We start from the raw sequence: 25,025 nt of genomic DNA on the forward strand, positions 1-25,025 counted from the left end.
TCATAAAAGTTGCAATCATAACTATTGTGCACGCTTTATTACTATTTTGTATTTGATGTTTAACTTGTATTTGATTAAAATAATAGACATTGTTATAATTATTTATATAAAATTTATATATACACATTAAAATATGTGGTATTAAATTGGGATTTACATTAATTTTTACTTAACATTAAAATGTTTTACTAAAAGTATATTTATCACTAGAGGTCACTATTATAATTTCAAACAAAATATTGGTAATACTTGCGTTTAAAACATATCTAAAAGTGATAAATTATAATGGAAAGGAAACAGTTAAACGATGAGAAAACTGATTCACGTGAAGTTGAAGTGTTTTTAAAAAATAAAGCTATGTGTTCTACAGAAGAAAATATTGGACAGGTTTTATCAACGAACCATGTAATTGTAGAACGCATACTGAATTGGCTTGCTGGACTTGATCTGAACTCTTGTGCTCAGGTTTGTAAACTGTGGAACAATGTATCAAAAACTATCAAAGGCAGGCGACATAGTCTATATTGGATGTTTCAGGTATGATAAAATATGTGTTTCTGTTTATTAAACACCTTATTCCAGCGTACAATGTACAGGTAATACAGTTAGGGTGTTATAATTGTACAAGAGGAAATATATGATGTGTAACTAAATGGGTATCTTAGAATAACAAAAAATTACCTTATTACACCTCTCCCTAGTTGTTTTCAAGATGATTGAAAACTAAAAGTGAAACAAGCAAAATGGAATTTTGTAAGTGTTTAGGTTTGAGATTCGGGGGGGGGGGGAATAAAAATGAGAAGTTTGAACAAATATTCATAAGAATTGCTCTAAAATTTTTTTCCTGTAATGAGTAGAATAAATTTAATGTTATCTGAATTGTACATAATCTTTATTAAGTATTATGGATGTTCAAATATTCTCAATTTTGTTATTATAATAATATTGTTGTGTTTATTGTTTCATAAATAAATTATAAAACTATTGTATGTCAATGTATCATAGTTCATTTACTATATCTGTGAAGAACAAACCTGTATCAGTGAGTTTGTAAAGTGTGATTAGTCTATGAACCTATAAATATATCTAATTCCCAAGAATTTGTAACAAAATGATTCAAAATTGGATGCACAATTTTACTGTCAAATGAAGTTTGAAGAAAATTCATCATTATAATGTACAAACATACACATTTAGAAGTATGCTTACAAATATATTAAACTTATTTTGTATTCACCAATTTAGATTTATCAAGTTTATTTCTACATAAAATATGCAATTTTGTTATTGTTTCCTTCTATTAAACTTGTTATACTTTTGAAGGTTTTATAACATACTAAACATGGGAAAAAAATTCAGTAAAAATGTCTTCAGGCTTCTCTAAGATACTTTACATTTTTTATCAGGTTTCAACTCACAGCAATGACAGTAGTATTATGGATGCCCACATCAATTCATCCGACAATAAGCAAGTATATGCTTGTGGTAGAAATAGCGAGGTTGGTGCTCATTTTCATAACATTCTTATAAAAGCCCCAGTTGAGCCCCAACTAGGACTTATATTTTGTAATGACTGTTTTTTCTTCAAACCACATCACTATTTTGTGAATTTTAATGTCAAACTCACTCATCATCACAGGAAAAGAAAGAAACCTCAGAAAAAGGGAGAATATGAAATAGACCAATCTGAAAGAATGAAATATAATAAACCAGGTAGGGTAAAAAACATTGCACATTAAAATGTGTGTTAAATAAGGATTCGGTGTAACACTAAAAATTGAGTTCTGAATTAATTCAATTTTTTTGTTCTTTCTTTCCATTTTGCAACATTGATATTTCCAAAATATAAAACAAATTTCGTATATAGTGAGGTGCCAAATTTTGGTGGTAATTTATGTTTTCTACTAATAAACTTACATTTAAAGTTGGGCAGAAGTTAAAACTTATTTTATTGTCATTCAAAGAAAATCTGTAACATTGTATTAATTACAGATGAGAATGTTCCAGTGGAGATAAGAGAAAGATACTTGTAGTTTTTGAAACAGAAATATCTAGTTTACATTTTGTTGAGTTTGTAGACTTTTCATTGTTTAGGATTAGAACTTGCTTTCATGTGCTAAACAACAGAACCTTATAACGTTATTGGTTTGGATTTTGGTATAAAAGAGCAGTTTCTCTCTTTTAGAAATACATGTAGGAGCAAATAATGTTGAAAATTATTTGAAGCAACTCTTATGAATTAATTGTATGAATAACTCCTTTCAGAGGTGTTTCCTCAGGCTAGATGCATGAATGAATTACTGAACAGGAATATAACATTATAAGTAATAAATATTTAGAGAAACCTGAGGACTGGTTTTACCCATGGTATAGATTTTAAAGCAAAGGTCAATTATATATGCTGTAGTTTTGGAGACAGATGGGGTTTGTCAAACCTCTTTAATGAATTCATATGATTTTATGAAAATAAGAATCATTCCAAGTTGAGTGTATTACAGTCTCACTGATACATGGGGGCTTTTAGACATATCTCTGACAGTTACTAATAACAGGATTATTAAATCTTTGATATATAAAAATGCTAGTGACACACACACACATGGGATTTTAAAGTATAACCTGAGTTATAACTACTAGTCTCTCCAATTTGTTTTTGGTCTACTGTTCCAATAAGCCAAGTTTTATTTCACAGTAGGTCTCATACTAAAGGTTCGAAACTTTTCAGAAAGAAGCATCTATGTATATTTGTGTGTGTTGATACTGGGAAAGTGAATATGTCTTAAATATTTCATGACTTGTTTTCAGCAGTTTAATATTAAAATTCCATGTACACAGGTGGTTGTTGCAAACTTGCTGTATGACAAGATTTGATTAACATTAAGTTTTACTTGTATCTTTGTGGATGGAAACATTTAATTCCTCATTATAATTTGTGATCATTTCTTGATCTTTTTATCATTCTGAGATGACAGCACCTGCAAACTGTCCCAGTAAATAGCTTATTCACTTGTGTTTTTCAGAAACTACTAGACATGAACTGATACTTAAGAGCATACAACACAATGAAATTGTTAGTATATTTACAAGATAAGGACATGTATTTAGTCATGACTGGCTCTTGCTAGACAGTGTATCACAATTCTCTGTAATAATGTTATTTTTTCTTTAATGTCAATGATTTTTAATAAAGAATTAATTTATTTAGTAATAAATATCCTAGATTTTCCTTAACAATACTGTCCTTTTTTTCTCAATCTTGATAGCTTTGACTAGTCATACAACATCCCTTACTATACTGGTGGAATTTTATTAAAGGGTTTAGTCATGGGTAGTATGCAATAAAACCTCAGAAATGTTTAGTGTTATTCTGATTCATTGTTAATGCCAACAAATAATGTTTATTTTCATCAACAAAAGTTCAATAGTTTTTTGTGTAGTTTCACGACAATTTGTAGGGAGAAGCCCAAGAAACAGTATCAATTGTATTTTCAACTTATTAGAAGTTTCTTGTTACATTGTGTGTATATTTTCATGTACACCAACTTAGGATTAAAAATGTAACTTTATACTAAATTATTGTAATTTAAGTTGTCTTATCATATTAAATGAAAGGATAGTTAACCCTAAATTATCATAACTGATCATATTAAATGAAAAGGTAGTTAATTCTGCATTATTGTAACTTAGTTGTCTTATTATTAAGTCAAAGGATAGTTAATTCTGAATTATTGTAGCTGTCTTATCATATTAAATAAAAGGGTAGTTAACCCTAAATTATGGTAACTTATTTGTCTTATCATATTAAATCAAAGGGTAGGTAACCCTAAATTACTGTAACTTGTTATATTAGATCAAAAGGTAGTTCAAAATGTTTTAAACAGACTTAAAATAAGAACATAAATGCCATGTGAAAATATTCAGACATTAGTTGAATGTAATTGATTATCAAACCTGACAATTAATTAACTAGCAATCTCTACTAATCACCCAGGTGTAATCGTAAATGTAAGTGGACTGTTTTATGGTGGAAAACTAAAAAAAAAAATAATTTTCAAACATTTAAGATTCTTACTCATTTAATCCATATTACAAGCTAAAATAAACAACAGCAGTGTTAAATAATGAGCACCTGTCATGGTGTTTTGAAAACAACATGAGGCCAAAAAGAACAAACATGTTGAAACTACTTTATCCAGACTTCTGACACTTTACTTTGTTTTTTCTGTAACCAAAAGGTGAGATATTGTGTTATTCTATGACTACAACATTAGTTCTCAACTCACTGATACAAACTTTCTGGAAGGTTATAAATTTGTAGAAAATACGAGAATAATGTTTTGTAGTTAGTTGTGTGGTGAAATATGCTTACAACCAGTCAGATAAGTTATACAGGAATTACATTAGGGGTGTTGAAACTTGCATAATAAATTTGCATCTTTGAACCACTGATGAATATGCAACTTCACTCAGCAGCCCAAAATATAAACATATTATTAAGCTCTGCTACCCTCGAAAAATATTACTGTAACAAAATATATGTCTGAACAACCAAATTCATTTATGATCAAAACAATTAATTGCTTTAATTATATCTTACTTCTCTAACATGTTTTTTTTCAAAGAATACATAAATACTCAAATTTACATCTACTGTTTTGTAATATAGTTAATACTCTTAACACATTTTTCTGTACAGTGTACTTATATATGATTGTTATAGTGCTTTTAACAAATATAAAACTACTTTGTATTTCTTGAATTTGTTCTAAAATGTGAATTCTCTTATTTTCTTCTCCTTAATTTTACAGTTATGAACTTCTTGGCAAAACATTTTCCCCCTTCTTGCTATTTGTTAGGCTGTGCTGTTCCAGGAATTGTAGGGACTCCTGTCAATTATTCAGCACCAGTGGAGGCAGAGATTTGTCCTGGATTTTCAGGTGTATTCTTACCGGTCATTCCAGGTGTTAATGTCCACCCTTTCACAGTCACAGAAGATGACCAGTTTGTTGCAAGCTTCAATAAACGTAGAAAAAAGCAACTTCCAATGAAAGACGTATCGGAGATTATTGGTGTACCTAGTGACACTGAAGTGAAGTGTCTCTTGTTGTTTGTTAGAGAAGTTCTAGAAGATGACTGCCCTATCCATACACTAATTGAGCACTACCTCATAAAACAAGAAAGAAACATAGCAATTGGAGGAGCTGTAGTTCCTGAACTTGGATACCCATATACTGTAAACAATAAATCCTGTGTCATTGCAGGAGGTGTAGCCTTCAGTGGAGAGGGTGTTCTGGCTGCTTCATTGCTTATTGAGGAACATATAAATAACATTAGTGAACTAGAGACTAAGATAAGAAAATTAAAGGCATGCAGTATCCCAGAAAAACAATGTGTGGGTTTTATGTTTGCTTGTTGTGGTAGGGGGTCTTTCTTTTACCAGAGGTCAAATGTAGAAGCTGAAATCTTTCATAAGGTCTTTCCAAATGTGCCTTTGTTTGGACTCTTTGGAAACGGTGAACTAGGAATTGACTATCTTCCAAAGAAAAAAAATATGGACTCTATCTCTTCAGGAATTAATGGAAAATCTTGGCTTCACGCTTACACAACAGTATTTGTACTTCTATCCTTTAAAAACTAAAGATTGAATGTGTCTTCCATACTACTGACAGTAACAAGTTAAACATTGTAATGACTTTTAACAAATAAAATATTTAAATGCCATGTCCTTGGGCTTAAACTTCTATAATTTCATTGAATTGGAAATGTTTATTTATTAAGTATTCAACATAAAATATTTTAATTTTTTCTACTACAACATTTCTTTCTTTTATTGTTTTTTTTATTTCAAGGAATGTTTTCAAAGCATTTAATTATCAAAACAAAAATATTTCAAACTAAAGGTTTCTGAATTTGATCAAACACCATCTTTCATTTCTATGTTTATTATTTCATACAAGTAAGATAATAAAATAAGCCAAAAAGTATGAATTTCTATATCCTGAGACTTTTGTAAGGTGGACCATTTTCTGTCAGGGTGAAGCAGTTCAGTTGCCTTTGATAAATAAAGGATTACCTTTAAAAAACACTCATGTTGCAGGAGTTCATACTTTCCATAATAATTGATTTTTTTTTTGAAACCATGTATTTTCCCAAAATCATGAATGTTGAAACTTAAGAGTTAGATTTGCAGTCCTAGCAAAATCTTTAAATTATTCAGTTTGAAAGTCTTAATGTATTGCTAACACTAAAATAGAAGCTTGTATTTGAACAGTATTAATAATTTTCTTTTTTCGCCTTCTTATTCCCTGAATTATTTTGTTTAATTGGCCCAACATGGCCAGGTGGTTAGGCTTGCCTCCTAATTTAAGGATCGTGGGTTCGAATCCCTGTCATATCAAACGTACCTGCTTTTACATCTATGGGGTTGTTATAATGTGATGGTCAGTCCCACTCTTCATTGGTAAAAAGTAGCCCAAGAGTTGGCAGTGGGTGGTAATGACTAGCTGTCTTCCTTTTAGTCTTACACTGCTAAATTATGGACAGATAGCCCTCGTGTATCTTCGTGCGAAATTCAAAACAAATTTTATTTTCAAATTGTCTGAACCTAGTTGTGAGTGATATAAAGCATCACCACAGTTTATCTGCAGTATCATTCAAGATTTCTAGGATTATTTTGTATTCTTTCTTTATTTAATGGTTTGTCTGACTGGTTTTGAGCAGCACCCTAGTTGCATACCTTTAACAACAAAACCCAGTAGTCAAGATACAGTTTTTATTTTTTCTCTTCCCAGTATTTCCAAAACTGTCTTATCCTTTCATATGTTTGAATGTACAAATTAATATCACATATTTTTTGTTATTTTTCGTTTATTTATATACAGGCGTGTGTGTTGTAATAAAAAAATAAACTTACGCAGTAATAAATAACATCACGGATTAATTAGATGCATGTTCACGTGTAAGAACTATAGAGGTTTCTTGAGGTGGAATCAGATTTTACTTTAAAAAATTTGTTATTGCGTTATATGATTTAATCCATTTGATGGCGCTTCAGTTGAAATCAGTGGACGAACGTGTTAGTAGGCTTAACACATTCGTTAAACATTGTCTGGACCGAAAGTAAAATCTCTGAACAAATTATCATGATGTGAAACAAGAAGAAAACACTCTAAGCTCTTCCATATCTAGTAAGTATTTTTTTACGTCTGTAGTTCAGAGAGGAATTTTTATATCATAAATCTGTTAACATAACTTCCAGATACTTTACAGTTGCCAGTATGTTTGTACTTTTCGTACAGGTTTTCAGTTTATGGCTAAGATAACGTAGTTTTGTATCAACATTATTACTATGTTAAATGTGGTCATTGAATTCAAAAGTGAAATAGTGACTACCTACGATAATTATACACAAAATTTATTCAAAGGATCATTCGCTACCGATTAACTACCTATGGCTCTGTTTTAGTAATATTAGGCATTTAAATAAAGTTATCTACGTGGTTTCTAGGGTACTGGATATAGCAGATACTGTGTGGTTGACATATTAATATATTTCAGTAATCTCCAAAAATGACAGAAAACGATAACCTACCAAAGCTATTACTTTGCTCTCCAAGCTTGTTTCTTACATTTACTCATTCCTGGAAAAGCATTCTTTCATTTTAATAAGTTATTCTAAAAAATGCCGAATTTGCTGTTATCATTCTAGAAAATTATTTTAATATGATGAGGGGACGCAACAGGTACTTTATGATAGGGTGCGTCTTTAGTTAAGTTTTGGAAACATTGTTATACGTTTTTTTCTTTCGCTCAGTTTTTATTAAATAATCACATCAGACTTGTTGCTAAAAGATACATTTATCTTATTTTTAACCTTTATATGGCTTAAATAACGGTCACCTTTTTATTGTTTAAACACCTTACAATAACATATACATGTATAGAATAATACAGATACATCCATTTTATTACAGTATTTGTGACGATCAAGACACTTTACAGACATAAATGGAAGAGAAAATTGCACCTGCATGATATCTTCAAAACGAGGCTGAAGTTCACCCACCAAAGTTTATACTTGCACGTGCTTTATGAAGGAAAATTAAAACACTAACAGTTGACAACCACAGTAAATTATTAAAACGAAAGCAATACTAACACTAAAAATGCATCTCGGGACGCCTGATATGGGTGTTAACTTTTACCAAAATAAAGCTGTACTGAGATACATTTTTACTTCAAGTGGGTTTCTCGTCTTTCTACATAGAACTTTTGCACTAGTCTGTAGAATTAAAAATAAAAATCTTACATGGTTCACCTGTATGTGTTTACTTTTATTTTGATTAGACGCTGCAATAAGTTTTTGTCCATTCATACCTTCGACCACGTAAAACATTGCAGAATAATACCAAATTGAAACTGCACGCGCGTTCGCGTACTATCTCTCACCAAAGATTAGCGCGAGGAATAAAATAGTTTATAGCAAAGCAGGGATCGTTATACATAAACGTGTGTCTGGAATAATAATAAATTTACAGAAATTTGAATAACTTATACTTTGGCTGTTATCAGGTACAAAATAATATATATAAGTGAAACTTTCTGTTCAATTTCAAAACTTCGAAATGTTACATCTATGTGCTATAATTGATATTACATACTACATAAATGAATATATTAAGGCCAAGATATGGGTGATGGCGTCTTATTTGTTGTGTTAACGTGGACAGTTAAATCTTAAAGTTAAAAATAGCGGATGTCCGTGACAGTTATATGTCTTTCTTCCCCAATTCAAAGGGACATAGCGAACCAGGAAAAATCGGCAGCATGTGCAACCAGTGTCCTTCCTCGGTTCCGCCTCCTCTTGAGAGCGCTTTGTAATGTAGCTCCGAAAATGTGGCGAATATGGCCGTCAAGATTATTTGATCCTTTTTAAAGTCACGTGCAACTTAAACGTGTAATTCTTTCCTCTCGCAGTAGTTACGTGAGCGTGAATATATTACTCATAGGTCAACACAGTTTAAGCAAAAAGTACGTTAAACACTATTAATTGCACCTCTCCAGATTACTTGTACATTTTCACTCTATTTTGAAATGTCCACATTGTAAACTGACGTTTTTCAACTCGCCCTTTTTTTTTTTTCTGTCCAGCTGTTGGTGCAATTCATAGGTGGCGTTACTTCCCTCCTGTTATTTATTACTCTCCTTAGTAAAGAGAACACACGACCGATTTGCCCAGAGACTGTCTGCAAGTTTCTTCCTAAATGTATCGATGTTATAATCCTTGTTGTATTTGCGATGTGAACATGGTTTTAACCTCAACTTCTGAATGCATGTAAAAAAAGCCTAGAAAGATCGATTGAAACATGAATTTTTTAACAGTAATAAAAACACAGTAGCTTATCGTCACTATGAAAACATTTTTGTTGAAAAAAAATTTAGTGCCTAACAGTAAGTTTATATTTGAGGCAGAATTTATTTAGTTCTAGTATTTACCAAAAGATAGCAGCAGTAACAAGCGTATCGAAGACTTGATAATATCGACGACGTTTAACAAAAAACTTTGGAATTAATCTACTAATGTGAAAAATATCAATATTGGATGATATTATATTTAAGTATTTTTTGAATAATTAAAAACCAAAATTACTTATGCTTAAATAAAAGTGATACACTTTTCAGTTCATGGATGTGCGTTGTATGAAAAAATTTATAACGGAGCAGAAGTGACAATTATTTTTTTCTTAAAGATGTAACATACAAACGTGTTCATAGCGTGTCTCGTGGCCATTTTTCGTAGATTGTCTGAACACAGTTATCATTAATTACAGATTAAGCTGTCATTAAACATTCGTGGTTAGGTCAAACAACCAGTCTATTAATGAAGCAGTATTTAAAATGGTATACAAAAGTACCTGTCTGAGCGCGCAGTTGGCGTGGTACGATTGTTCCCCTGAAAGGTAACGTGTCAACTTGGAAACCTTCAAAAAGATTTTGCCGCATTTATAGAGGGCGAACTTGTGGCATTCTATATATTCAAAAAGAGCGAATAGATTAACAGGCTTCAAATACACACACAAAATAATTAATACTTCTGTTATATCTTTGATAGTTTTGAGATTATTGTTTTCAAATAGTATTTAAGATAAAACGAAATATCTCTACGTATTTATAGAATAACTTTCAGTTATTGTTTTACAATTATGAGAATTGGGTTACTCTCCATATCGACTTAAAAAAAACTGAATTTTTTTTTCAGCTGCTAATATTTTAATATATTGGACCCAATATGTATATCTTAATACAACAATGTCCAGAATAATACGTACAAAGTGAATAGCTATAACGAAGAATTGATAAGGACTCGCCAAGAAGTATATGAAGTGCTATTTGATTTTAATACTAATGCGGCGCATGGTGGTAAAGATGAGAAATTTGACTAAAAACAGCGGTTAAGCCTACATTTTTCGACGCTGACAACGTAGCAGTTAAACCTACTTTTTTCGTCATCATTCTCCTAATCTCCGATATTTATTTCTAACATCCATCAACAAGTTAGTCAAATTAGTTAATGCAGAATTACCGCCATTTCAAGTTGGTCGTTTCTATCTGAAACTATTTATTACCTCACAGTTTAACATTGAACATAGATATTTTAATTTTATCATTGTCTATTTCACAGTATTAATCGAAGATTGTTCTACGGAAGTGTCTTTTTGTTAGTTATACATCGAAAATTACGTTTTATAGAGGGCCTATTATGAATATTCTGTCTTCAAGCTGGTCTTCTCTCAACTATAGGTTTAATACCTATAGTCAAATCTTAGAAATAATCAACTTACTTCTAAGTCGTTCGTAAGTTCTTGTTTAGAATGTGATAATGATTCACCTTACCTTGAAGTTGTTTCTTATTGTCAGTACTGTATATGGTGTTAATATCCATCTCATGTTTATGGTGCAATTGGAAATCTTTTTGTCTGGAAAAAAAGAAATTTTTGATAAATTATTAATGTAGTGCAAGTATATATAATGTTATTATTTAATAATATATCATCATTGTTTCATTAGTTTTCGAATTTTTTCACTTTTGACAAGAAGTCGTCTTCAATTATACAGTATATTAAAGTCAACAAAAATATCTGTCTAAGCATTACAAACAATACTAGAATTAAACTTCTTTCGAAAGTGGTTTCTGAGTTGTAAAGTATTTCTTTCGTCCTTCTTTGATTTCTTCCTTCTAAGTAGGCCCGGCACTCGACTCGTAATCTGAGGGTTACGGGTTTGAATCCCCGTCACACCAAGCATCCTCGTCCTCTCAGCCGTGGGGGCGTTATAATGTACGATCAATCCCATTATTCGTTGGTAAAAGAGTAAGTAGCCCAAGAATTGGCGATGGGTGGTGAAAATCTGTTGCCTTCCCTCTAGTCGTACACCGCTAAATCAGAGACGGCTAGCGCAGATAGCCCTCGTGTAGCTTTGCGCAAAATTCAAAACAAACCAAACGATCCATCCAAGTAAACGCGACTGTGAGCGTATTTACGTCAGTAGCCAGTTGAGAAACAATGTTTGATTTTGGTACCTTAGAAACATTATTTATAATGTAAATATGATTGCTGTACGATAATGCACCACAGGCTCAGAGGAGTGCATTTGATCATTCCAAGGGTGGGGAATGATCAAGTGGCTAGGATTCCAGATTGCAGATTGGAAGGTCCGAGGTTCGAGCAGCGATGTATCGATAAATACACTTCATAGTTTAAACTATAAGAGATATGACTAAAACAATCTTTCCGCTCTTTAGGATTAGTTGCAAGGACTGTGGAAGTGTTGGCTGGTTGCTCTCTCGATGGTCAAAAGTTAAGAATGGTTAATCGTGAATTTTATGTGTTTCTTTCATGACTACTTAGCCCATGTGCGACAATGCGGTGCCACCTGGACTAAAAATGTCAAATACTTGGCCAGGAAATAGCTAAGCCCGGCATGGCTGAGTGGTTAGGGTCGCGGGTTCGAATCCCCTTCACACCAAACATTCTCGCCATTTCCGCTGTGGGAGCGTTATGAGATGACGGTCGTTCCCACTATATATGTCTCCCGCTAGTAGAACGGTAAGTCTACTAATTTACAACGCTAAAATCAGGGATTAGAATCCCCTCGGTAGGCTCAGCAGATAGCCCTATGTGGCTTTGTTTAAAGAAAAACACACACACTAAATACGTATGTAAAAATAATTTCAGATCTATTTTGTTGAATGATTAACTCTACCCGTAAAAGTAGGTTCAGCCTATATAATATATTATATCATAAACGATAAACGGAAAGTTTGTTTGTGGTAGTTGCTTTTATCAACTCAAAAACTAATATATGAATTTTTGTGTTTTTATACGGACATTTCAAAAACATTTAACAGATGGCGCTATTAAGTTGGCGTAAATCCTGGAAACTTGTCGAGAAACTCACTTGAAATTAAAAATGTATCTCAGAACTGCTGGTATGTGTATTAACACTTTTATTGATAAGGAGAGAACAACATTTCAACCTTTCTAGGTCATCTTCAGGTTAAGATGACCTATGAAGGTCGAAACAGTGTTCTCTCCTTATCAATAAAAGTGTTAATACCCACACTGGCCAGGTGGGTTAAGGCGTTCGACTTGTAATCTGAGGGTGGCAGGTTCGAATCCCCATCACACCAAACATGCTCGCCCTTTTAGCCGTGGGGTGTCATAGTGTGACGGCAAATCCCACTATTCGTTGGTAAAAGAATTGGTGGTGGGTGGTGATGACAAGCTGCCTTCCCTCTTGTCTTACACTACTAAATTAGGGACGGGTAGCATAGATAGTTCTCTTTCTTTAGTTACATGGATATATTTACTTGTTTGTTTGGTGATGGTCAATATCCAAGTTCACTTACTGATTCTGGCAGCCTCCCAACTTTTGTTTTGACCCACAGCAACATTGTCTTACTAATGTTTATCATAGTACATAATTATAATCGTTACTTGTAATTATTATTTTTGTATTTACTGTGAGAATTTGCTTAATATGGGATATGTGTATTTCGAAATGATTGTCAAATACGTTGTTGTCCATCATTTCTTTGGTTCTATTTGTCAACGTTTGTTAAATACGTTGTCGTCTGTCAGTTCTGTGGTTCTGTTGGTCATCATTGTCAAAGATGCTGCATTTCATGTACGGACCTGTGTATCTTTAAGTATTTCGTGACTTTAAGAAAATAAAAATAACAGTGACCCTACACACCATGTACTGATAGTTCAGACTCTTCACGATTAATTAGTTTCTAATCAAACCTCGTGCTACTGCTTACTTGTCTTTTAGAAGTTCTTTAGATTTCCTGATGCTGGGTGAATGATCTCGTCTTCTGGCATCGCACTGTTGACCAGTTGTCAAGAGAATGATGACAGCTAACAGCTCACAAAGTGATAAAAATAACCGCATAATCCCGGGTTTCTGGATCACTTGTTGACCTGAAAACAGACATATATTTCGTTAATACTTAATCCGATATAGAAAATAATTAATTGTTGGCAAATTATCTGAGATGCTGACCATGAAGAGACTCAAACATCTCATCCTTCGCTATCTCAGAAACCGTTTCTTCTCAGGACGTACTGAGAATGTTAACACATACTGTATTTCACAATATAATTATTACGTCATCGTCTACACAGAACGTTTGGGGCAACAGGAATTTTCTTAGACAGTTGGCCTGGCATGGTCAGATGGTTAAGGTATCGACTCGTAATCGGAGGGTCACAGGTTCGAATCCCCATCGCACCAAACATGCTCGCCCTTTCAGCCGTGGGGGCGTTATAATGTAACGGTCAATCCAACTATTCGTTGGTAAAAGAATAGCTCAAGAGTTGTCAGTGGGTGTTGATGACTAGCTCCCTTCCCTCTAGTCTTACACTACTAAATTAGGGACGGCTAGCGCAGATACCCCTCGTGTAGTTTTGCGCGAAATTCAGAAACAAACAAACAAACGAACTTCCACACTTCCTCAAACATACAATACAAGTATTTAAGTCAAACCTTTGTAGATAAAACACGATTGTTGGCAGTTTAAAATGTCGGTAGTTTTATTATTTGTCCTTTAATAACTTAAAAAAACACAACTCTGAGTTACGTATGTGTGTATCAAGTTGTTAATTTAATGGAACGAATTAATACTTTGTCAAAGTCAACGTATTAAAATAGAGGATCAACTCAACAGTTGAGAGAAACAGTGATTAATTATATACCAGGTGTAGCTGTTGATACAACAAAGAATGTGTGTTTTCTTATGAAAACACTTTACATAGAAGTGTTTTCTCAAGCCGTTTTGCATCGGGCACTGATTAATCTACATATCCCATCGAGGGGAATCGAACCCCTGATTATAGGATTGTAAATCCGCTGTACTAACGGGGGACATGGCAGAGAATACTTTATAACCTTAGTTATATCGTACCTTCAAAACACCTCAACCTGCTTAGGTTGAGAAGACAAAACACTGACATGCCTAACTCAGACTCAATATCTATATATATACGTTTGACTTAGCCTCAGTAATTATTTATATACATGCCAAAATACAATTCAGTATTCATATGTATGCGTATAAACCTGATTTGGTGAACATGATTGAGTTTAACTCAATTATTCATATATATATATTTCATTTTGACTCGTTAAATATCTAGACAAGAGACACTACAAAACGTGTATAACAGTGACTTGAAAAAGAACCTCATTTATTACATATATTTTTATATATGAAATGTATTTCCGACGTGAAATTAACATTTAGAAGCGGACTGTTGTGTCAAGTTTGAGATTTTTTTGGTGTCTCGATAGGGGTGTTGTGGAGAACCTTTACTTAGATAATTACTAATCTCAACTTATATGGTTCTACGCGTCTTGCACCTGGAATGGAGTAGTTTCCTCTAACAACCTATCAGATCCAGTTCGCCGCTAACGAGTGCGTCCTTCGCTGACGAGAACCAAACTTTTATGCTCCCTCAAGCTGTTGGGCTTAAATGGGTTATGTAGCTGTGTACACGTGGATGAAAAAACCAAAGGATAGGCCTAGTTTATCGAGAAGGTCGTCTGTATGAATTACATCATTGAAAAAAAAAACAAAACTGGATAGATAAGTAGAAACAGGTTGAAAGTTAGGTCAAAACATCGCTAACAGCCGTATTATAGCTGCCCATTTAGTGATATGGTTCACTAAACATCCACGCGTAGAAAGGATTCTAACATGTTTCATAAAGCAGTACTGCTACCTCGTTCATAAACTCGTACTATTATATCATTAATAATACACATCTGTCCTTTAAAAAACAACAAAACAAAGAGAGATTACCCAATGCTGCCATACGCCCTTTAACACATACAACAGTGTCTGTCGGAACTTATGTACAAAACAAACCACGAATTCTCCCCCGCCTCTTCAATCGTACAGAAATATATCGTGTGATATTTCCATATAATTCCTATTTCTGCAGAACCTGAACCACGCTACTCTCACATGCCACGTGCAGCGTATCGGTGTGTATACCGCCCTCTGGAAATTCTCATGAAGGAGATAATTTTCGAATTTTTAATCAGGCTAATAGTTATAAACGCATTGCGGAACAAATTATAGCTGGGCGACTAGATTTCAACGAAAACAAAGAAGGTGTCACCCATTACAAAGGGTGTGTCATACACGCTATTAGGTCTGTAACAGGTGTAGTTATTTGTTTCTTACACGTCTAATTAAAAAAAAGAAAAAACTTCACCACTGACATGCGGACTTATAACATTTGTCCTCATTTATATCGGGTTTGGTACTTTTACCGACTGTATTCAAATACTGGTTGTTTGACTTCGTATACATTTTAGAAACCATCGATTTACGAGAAATGCGTCATCGTCCGTAACCGTAGTAACGAGATTGGTCTGTTTCATTCAACGAAACACACAGCGTGTGGAAGACTGCCCAATTCTAATGTTTCCAGTGTGTATTTACACGTTACACAACACCACCTATTGTCGGGATGATAAGATCTGTTGTTGAATGGAAAACGTGTTTCATTGTTAAATTAATAGCCTCGAAAGCATGACGTCACAGCAGTTAGAAATATAATGCACTAAACAATTAATCCGAAAAACGAGTTTCAGGGGGGGGGCATGCACCCTTCTCTGCTCGTGAGCAAGTGTTCACTCTTTGAAATCTCTTAGACCTCTCGGTCAGTGTCAATATTCTTTTTTATAAAATTTCATGTAGTAGCGTGACCTGGAAAGGTCAGGTACTGTTTGTTTGTTTTGAATTTCGCGCATAGGTACATGAGAGCTATCTACGCTAGCCGTCCCTAATTTAGCAATGTAAGACCTGAGGAAAGGCAGTTAGTTATCACCACCCACCATCAACTATTGGGCTACTCTTTTACCAACGAATATTGGGATTGACTATAGCATAATAATATCTTCACGTCTGAATAAGCGAGAATGTTTTAGTGTAACAGGGAATCGAACCTGCGACCCTCAGATTAGGAGCCGAACGACGTAACTACCTGACCACGCCGGGCCCTGGTACTATTTACACCTCGCTTCTTTACTATTTGTGTGTTTACTGTCAAATGTTGTGATTATTTTCACGAGATCAGGACATCGATTTTAAATGTCATCGTGACCCTGTATTTCTTCTTCAGGGTCATACTTATAGCATTCTGTGCTGTTTTGTTATTTCTATTCATTTGGTCGCGAAGAAATAGCTTCACACTCGCTCATCAGTTACATAGCAAAACAGCATTTTTCCATTTGATACAGTTTTTGCTTGTAATTGAGTCCAAAGCTACACCATAGGGTATCTGTGCTCTGTTCACCATTGGTATCGAAACCTGGTGTCTAGCGTCGTAAGTCTTCAGGCATACTGCTGTGCCACTGGCGTATCTTACATAAATACCTTTTTTAATTCACCTCTGTTATCTAAGCATAAGCGATAGCTTATGGTGATATATAGACTATAGGGTCGAAAGTTGGTCAACACTATCCAAATGTGCGACTTGCAAGACCGAATAGTAATATTTTACACTTACTCTTATAACGCACCCATAGCCCTAAAGTATGAAGAACGATTTCTTCTTCTTCTTATTGTATTTTCGACGTCAATGGGACGTGAACCGCGGAACCTCCGATCCACAGACTGCCACTCTAACCACTGGTCCACGCACGGCCCTGATTTTCATGCAGGTTTGAACTTCCTATGACTAAGTCGAATAAAAATGTACTATATAAATATATGTACGTATATTTGTTACCTGAATCTGTGTTTCGATTATATTTTCCCAAATACGAGATAAAAATAAATTAAAAAATCTCCGAAAATAGTTATTTTTCCTTCGCAAATAAAACAACATTAAAGATCCGACACTACTTCAGCTATTCCATAAAAATCTTAATAAATTGTTTGTTTGTTTTTTGAATTTCGTGCAAAGCTACTCGAGGGCTGTTTGCACTAACCGTCCCTAATTTTGCAATGTAAGACTAGAGGGAAGGCAGCTAATCATCACCACCTACCGCCAACTCTTAGGCTACTATTTTACCAACGAATAGTGAGATTGACTGTCACATTATAACGACCCCATGGCTGAAAGGGCGAGCATGTTTGGTGTGACGGGTCTTAATAAATAACGAATGGGTATGGTGCATTGAAGACAATCGAAATAATTTTTTAAGCACTTAAACCGAGTTTGTTTCACGTTACAGGAAATTAGTGGAGTTACATTCACTTTAATGGCAGACGCGAGGAGAGATGGAAGATATTTCGTTGCGAAATATGATTTTATAAAAAAAGACAACAATAATCAATTAAAAACCAAAGAAGTTACAGTTCATTTATTTCACCAGCGTTGTGTAAAATGAAACTGACCATATGTTTCTATCATTCCATACTTAAGTTCATAGTAATTGGTTAAACGATAGAAAAATGGACTATATTTTAGTTGCGGTATGGTCCGGCATGGCCAAGTGGTTAGGGCGCTCGAATCCCCATCGCACCAAACATGCTCGCACTTTCAGCCGTGGAGACGCTATAATGTAACGATTAGTCTCACTATTCATTGATGAAAGAGTAGCCCAAGAGTTGGCAGTGGGAGGTGACGACTAGCTGCTTTCTCTCTTGTCTTACACTGCTAAATTAGGGGCGGTAGACCAGATAGCCCTCATGTAGCTTTGGGTGAAATTCAAAAAACAAACAAATCATCACTGCAGTTTGACACCAAAAATATAATGTATTTCTTTAACACTTTGTAGGGGCGGCACTAGGTTTGATGAGCGATTTTTGAGACTGTTGGGGGTACTTTAGGATTGATGAACTATCTATGAGACTGTAGGGGCACTTTAGGTTTGATGAGCGATTTACGAGACTGTAGATACACTAGGGTTTAGGAGATGTGTATGAGACTGTAGGGGCACTCTAGGGTTGATGGGCTATCTGTGAGAATGTAGGGGCTCTGATGTTATTGAGTGATTTTAATTCATCAAATGAATATAGTTGTTTCCGAGTTAAGAGAAAGTCGTAAAAGAAACAGTATGTAACTGGAACTATCTGGCACCGCGAGTTAACAAATATTAAAACGGATAAGTATTCAGGTAGAAATTGCGTATATCTAGGTTTCGAACCATGTATACCCAAGAAGGAAAAAACAACTACTAAACACGTAGACTGATACCATGTAGGCACAGTCACTCGCTTTCTGGCCTCAATTACGTGGCTGAATATATCTGTAAATAGTTTCTCAGTATATATTCGAAAGAAGGCTTATGACGTGAATATTGTCAATTTCGTAGATAACGAGTTTTTTTTTTTTTTTTGAGTGGAGGTGAATCAGAAATTATATTTAACAGAACTTTTATAACGCCTCAATAAATAAAAAAAAACAAAAAAAACGTTAGCAGTTTATGAACTGGTTGTCGAGATATTTTACTAGCTGTTGTATGTTTCGCATTCCATTTGAACCAATTATCTCTTTAAAAGTATTATCCCATCAATTATCAACGCATGAATACCCAAAAAGAAACCGACCGAAACACACACACGTCTGTTGAACGTACCCTATCTCACACGAAAGCTGTGTCAATTTCACATAGCATATATTTAAATGACATATACATTTGTAGAAAGAAAACATTATTATATTTTTGACATACGGAAAATATTTTAGCTTTATATCCAAAGTTATAATAAGTTTTCTTTTTTTACCAAATTTATAGACCACTCACCAACGATACTTAAGGATATTGTGGGTAAAATATTGTGAATTTCTGTAGATACAGTTATTTTGTGTATTTTGATTTGTTATGAAACGATAAACTTTACCTTCTTGAATGGTCGATTCTGACACGTTATTTTCACAATCAGTGTGTGATTTCTTACAGCAAAGCCACATCGGGCTATCTGCTGAGCCCACCGAGAGGAATCGAACCCCTAATTTTAGCGTTGTAAATCCGTAGACTTACCGCTGTACTAGCGGGGGACATTTCACAATCATAACAACAAACTACCTACTGAGTATTGAAATGAGGGCTAAAGTAATTAATTTACCCGAAAGTGGGCCTAAGGCCACCTGGTGGGTTCGCCTGTTTTAACCATTTGCACCTTTATCCAGTAGTGTGATTCCGTACGTCAGTCAGTACTCTAAAATGACGTCACATAAAAGGCGCTTAACGTTAAAATTTGTAGTCAGTAAAATATGCGCAAGCCATGAATCACGAGAAGAATTATGCACCCTGTAGGCTCCAACGCAATAATACATGTGAATTTGAAAAGCAAGAAATCAAAAATATTTGGTGTGAAATGAAACTTTAAATCCCGTTTAACAGATCTAGAATCTTCTTTATTTCAATGTTTAAACTGCCCCACAGTTTCGATGCTCGCGGTGGGCACAACACAAATAGCCTACTGTGTGTGTAGCTTTGCTTATAATAGCGAACAATCGTTTCTCAGTTTAATTAAACGTTTTTTCGGGATTATCTGTAACCGTAAGCTAAAGTCGCCGTAATAAATGTGGTATTAAGTTAACGAAACGTTTGTTCCTTTTGACAGTTGTGGTAATAAGTCACAGGAACAACCCTTCTTTTTGACAGATGTGGTAAATTGTTAATTTTTAGAGCAAAATCACATTAGGTTACTGTGTCCACTGCTGGGTATCGAACTCCGGATTTCAGCGTTGAAAGTCCGTAAACTGACCGCTGTCCCATCGGAGAAACGAGTGTGGTAAAAGTTGAAACGTTCATTCTCTTTGATAAGTGTAATATAAATATACCGAAACGCTCGTTCTCCTTAAGAACTGTGGTATTAAATTACCGAAACGTTCATTCTCCTTGATAAGTGTATTTTGATATCGAACCATCCATTCTTCTTAACACACATTCGATACCGAAACGTTGATTCTTCATGAAAAGTATGTTACTGACTTATCGAAACCTTTATTTTTATTGATAAGTCACCGAAATGTTCGTTTTCCTTCATAAGTGAAGTATGAATTCATCGAAACGTCCGTTCTCCTTAATAAACATAGGTTATCGAAACGGTCGTTGTCCTTTATACATGTGGTATTAAGTCACTGAAACGTCCATTCTTGTTTTTAATTAGCATGGGTTTAGTTCCGTATGATAACATCCACTCTACGTTTCAGTAATAGGCTTCTTACTCATCACAAACGTTTCGACTTTATTTCGAGCCACGAAAAAAAAAATACGCGCGAAAAGAAAAAATATGGGGCCACCGCACATACCTACGGTTAAAGGTGCGGTTTGGGGTTTTTCTGCTCGGTTAATTAATTCAGTAATATAAGTCGGTTTATATTCTGCCGCACAACCTGTACTCCCTACTGGACCACTGCATTAATTTAGTTATTTGTTTTTCAAGGACGATACACTGTCCAGTTGGTAAATACCATTTTAGTATAAGGTGCTTAGTTCAGTTTCGGTAACTTACTACCACATTTATCAAAGACAATGGACATTTCGGTAGCATGATACCACACTTATCAAGGAGAACGAACGTTTCAGCAATTTAACGCTACAGTTACCAAAGAGGACGAACGTTTCGGTAACTTAATACCACACTTATCAAGGAGAACGAACGTTTCAGCAATTTAACGCTACAGATACCAAAGAGGACGAACGTTTCGGTAACTTAATACCACACTTATCAAGGAGAACGAACGTTTCAGCAATTTAACGCTACAGTTACCAAAGAGGACGAACGTTTCGGTAACTTAATACCACACTTATCAATGAGAAAGGACGTTTCGGTAATTTAATACCACAATTATCAAAGAGAACGACCGTTTCGGTGATTTGACAGTACACTTAACACACTGCGTGTTATTCTTGTGTATATAAATATTACACCCGCTAAATAAACACGTAAAACACGATGTCTCATACAGTTAAACATTACATTAAACGAATTCTGTACTTGGAAGTAGTTGTGAATCGCGTGTATTCTGTGAATTAAAAAAAACAAAAAGTGTTCAGTAAGTTATAGGCTTAATAATTACGTGTTGTAATCATATAAATTATTACTAACCCTAATGATACGGATGTCCAGTAACAAGAACGTACATTAATGTAGTATATATATATATATAAGTTTTCGGCGAATGAGAAAAAAAAATTACAGCGAGCTATAAAGAAATAGCACATAGATACATAAAAAGAATGAAAATGGGCCATAACATTTTCTTGTAATTCGTGCATGGTTGCCATGGAAACTACAGAACATGAGATCTTCCGGTAAGAGGTTGTCAGATAACAGGATATTTCAAAGGAAATATTATACGCGTTTAATCGACTTTCTCTGAATCTTTGATTCGCTGGAAAAAAGAAGAAAAAAGTTAGGATGAATAATTAGACTTCTCAGGTTACTGACAAGTTTAGAAATCCGAATTTGGAACTTCTGAAATACAGAAACTCGAGGGTGTCTTTCCTACGTGATACACAGTGTGTGTTCAGTGGCTGATCATCTAATTAGTTCACAGCTGCGAACGGCCACAACCGAATCAAACGTTAACAGGAATTTGTTGTAAAGAGTTCAGGATTTTCCGTCGATACGCACGTGACTGAGCGAAACAGGATGAACCATTTTGAGAACAGTTATGGTATAAAGAACATCATAACGTGCGTTACGTTAATTATATTAAACTCCGTTTCGTCGGCATGTATAATTTATCGCGTTGAGTCAAGGGTGTGGCGCCATCCCTAAAGATTTGGGCGCCGCTTTGCTGCGTCAACCCTACTAACTTGTAGTTCGAGTAAACCTGAAACCTTGCTAGAATGATGTGGTGTAATCCATTATACCCTTTGGTTTAACACTGTGGATGTAATATTCAAGTTACAGATTGGTTGTGCAGAAGATTGATAAAACAATTAATTTTTCTCGGATACTGTCCACGATAAATAAAGGAGTAATTTTTTTCGGGCACTGTCCACGATAAATAAAGATGTAATTTTTCTCGGCACTGTCCACGATAAATAAAGATGTAATTTTTCTCGGACACTGTCCACGATAAATAAAGATGTAATTTTTCTCGGACACTGTCCACGATAAATAAAGATGTAATTTTTCTCGGGCACTGTCCACGATAAATAAAGATGTAATTTTTCTCGGACACTGTCCACGATAAATAAAGGAGTAATTTTTTTCGGGCACTGTCCACGATAAATAAAGGAGAAAGTTTTCTCGGACACTGTCCACGATAAATAAAGGAGTAATTTTTTTCAGGCACTGTTCACGATAAATAAAGGAGTAATTTTTTTCAGGCACTGTTCACGACAAATAAAGGAGTAATTTTTTTCGGGCACTGTCCACGACAAATAAAGGAGTAATTTTTTTCGGGCACTGTCCACGACAAATAAAGGAGTAATTTTTTTCGGGCACTGTCCACGACAAATAAAGGAGTAATTTTTTTCGGGCACTGTCCACGACAAATAAAGAAGTAATGCAGCAGCGTTCAGATAACCGGCGAGCTAGTTGATAAAATCACTACCGTCACTAAATCACATCTGACGGAGAAATACGTTGAACCTTTTCTGATGAGTAATGGTTATCTTGACATTATTATCGACAAGGTTTTTACGGAACGTTGAAGAAAAACACAAACTTTAAAGATTAGTACCATTAAACTAAATGAACGCGAGACACCTGGCGGAAAAGCTTTCATTACCAACATAAAGATAATCTGGATTGAAAGGACAACTTAATACCAGGAGATTGAAAGGACAATGTTTTATATGATAACAATCTTTAGGGACAACAGGGGACCTGTTGGTCCATCTCGGCTGTCCCATCCTCTAAGCCAAACTAAAACTATTAAATAAAAAAGTAAAGACAGCCTCTAGTATTCATATATCTATCAAGCTTTATTTAAAACTCACTCAAATGCACTGCCTCCACCACACCAACCGCCCTGTTTAAAAAATAAAATTGTCTTAGACGAAGCTGGCTTCTACCTTGCTAAGCCTATATTTGTGTCCCTAGGTTATATAATTGTCGCTGTTAAGTATGAAACATATTGGTGCATCTATATTTGCAGTTTCTTTTACAATCTTAAACACTTCATCCTCTCAAATTGTTCTGTTTTCAGGGGAAAACTATTTTAATTATCTCAGTCTCTCCTCATGACAACCCTTCTGTCCCAGGTACCATTTTAGTAACAATGTCTTTCTTAATACTCCAAATGTGGTTTAACCAGTAACCTATACAATTAAATTATAACCTCTTTAGACTCGTATTCAATATTTCTTAGATACAACATAAAATCCTGTTTGCCCTACCACTAGCAATACCACACTGGTTGGATGGCTTTAAAGACTGATCAACCATTTTCTTTCATGACACTCTTAATGTTATTCCCATCGAAACTATATTTATAATTAAATTATGATAACCCACATGCAGTATCTTACACTTGTCATAATTAAAACCCATCTGTTATTTACTCACCAAACTCACAAAATGATCCTTTTATAAAGCAGCAGCACCCTCTTCACATCCAGCGACATCAAGACCTTGATATCATCAGTAGATATAAGTAATTTATTGACTATTCCATCATTTATGTCATTAATATAAGTCGTTGTTGTTTTGGGCTCTGCCCACCACGGGTATAGAAACCTAGTTTTAGCGTTGTAAGTCCACAGACATACTGCTGTGTCACTGGGATGCTAATATAAGTCAGAAAGAGTAATGGCCCTAAGACAACACCACTTGAATCATTAATCCAGTTTAAATAAACTTCGTGTATAACAGCCCTCAACTTTCTTCCAACAAGCCACTCTTCTATCAACTTAGTTAACTTATCCTCCAAACTTGGAGAAACAAGTGTCTTTAAAAGTCTTTGTGTCACTTTGTCAAATGTTTTTTTGTAAATCCAGTTTAATCAAATCTACACCCTTACCTTCATAAACAGTAACATTTTTAACGAATGTAAAAATATTTGTAAGGCAAGACTTTCTATTAGTAAAACCATGTTGAATATCCAATAAAATTATATACTTTGTTATATTACTTTACAAAGTATATGCTATCAGACTTTCCAAACTTTTTCCATAACTGATGTAAGATTAATGGGTCTATAATTGCTGGAATCATTTGTATTACCTCCCTAGAAGATAAGAGTGACATTAGATAATTTCCAGTCTCACCATTCATAACGAGACGGCACGACATTTAGGACTAAAAGTGGACCCTGCGGTCCACTCTCCACTTCACGGAGTCAGTAAAGAAACCTGGATTGAAAGGACACTGTTATTTCAGGTGATTGAAATTTAGTATGACCCAAGTCCTATATTCTAATATCATGTATTAAAGTTTAGTATGCGATAAATTAGTATTAATACACTAAAGTGGAAAGAACGAGATATTTTGAAAATGTAGTAAGATACTGTTCCATGATAAACAGTATTATAAGGCAGATGTACTTTGTGCCTAATTCCCTGTCACGTGGGTGGTGTATGTAATCTTATCAGCACGATGA

The 25,025-nt window shown here is 34.5% G+C and overlaps 2 protein-coding genes across 2 annotated transcripts in view; one reads left to right on the forward strand and one right to left on the reverse strand.

The window, feature by feature from the left end:
* The first annotated feature begins 205 nt into the window (after nt 1-205).
* Nucleotides 206-5,725, forward strand: LOC143240066 (F-box only protein 22-like). The gene is made up of 3 exons (XM_076481913.1): nt 206-537; nt 1,407-1,713; nt 4,809-5,725. The coding sequence occupies exons 1-3, from the start codon at nt 286-288 to the stop codon at nt 5,636-5,638; spliced, it is 1,389 nt and encodes a 462-aa protein (XP_076338028.1). The 5' UTR covers nt 206-285; the 3' UTR covers nt 5,639-5,725.
* A 2,140-nt stretch (nt 5,726-7,865) lies between these two features.
* LOC143240067 (uncharacterized) overlaps nt 7,866-25,025 on the reverse strand; it is an 86,555-nt gene continuing 69,395 nt past the window's right edge. The window contains exons 3-6 of the mRNA XM_076481914.1: nt 13,322-13,481; nt 10,894-10,976; nt 9,915-10,027; nt 7,866-9,345 (exon numbers count right to left, since the gene is read on the reverse strand). Coding sequence (XP_076338029.1) covers nt 9,190-9,345; nt 9,915-10,027; nt 10,894-10,976; nt 13,322-13,452 — 483 coding nt within the window. The 5' untranslated portion in view covers nt 13,453-13,481 and the 3' untranslated portion in view covers nt 7,866-9,189. The remainder of the gene's footprint in view (nt 9,346-9,914; nt 10,028-10,893; nt 10,977-13,321; nt 13,482-25,025) is intronic.

The sequence above is a fragment of the Tachypleus tridentatus genome, chromosome 13 (genome assembly GCF_004210375.1).
Source record: "Tachypleus tridentatus isolate NWPU-2018 chromosome 13, ASM421037v1, whole genome shotgun sequence".
Classification (NCBI taxonomy): Eukaryota; Metazoa; Arthropoda; class Merostomata; order Xiphosura; family Limulidae; genus Tachypleus; species Tachypleus tridentatus.

What these genes read in the sequence shown, in the direction of transcription:
- LOC143240066 (XM_076481913.1), top strand. Translation starts at nt 286, where the DNA reads ATGGAAAGGAAACAGTTAAACGATGAGAAAACTGATTCACGTGAAGTT. An exon ending in GTCTATATTGGATGTTTCAG is followed by an intron (nt 538 to 1,406) that starts GTATGATAAAAT and finishes ATTTTTTATCAG; the next exon opens with GTTTCAACTCACAGCAATGA. An exon ending in AATGAAATATAATAAACCAG is followed by an intron (nt 1,714 to 4,808) that starts GTAGGGTAAAAA and finishes TTAATTTTACAG; the next exon opens with TTATGAACTTCTTGGCAAAA.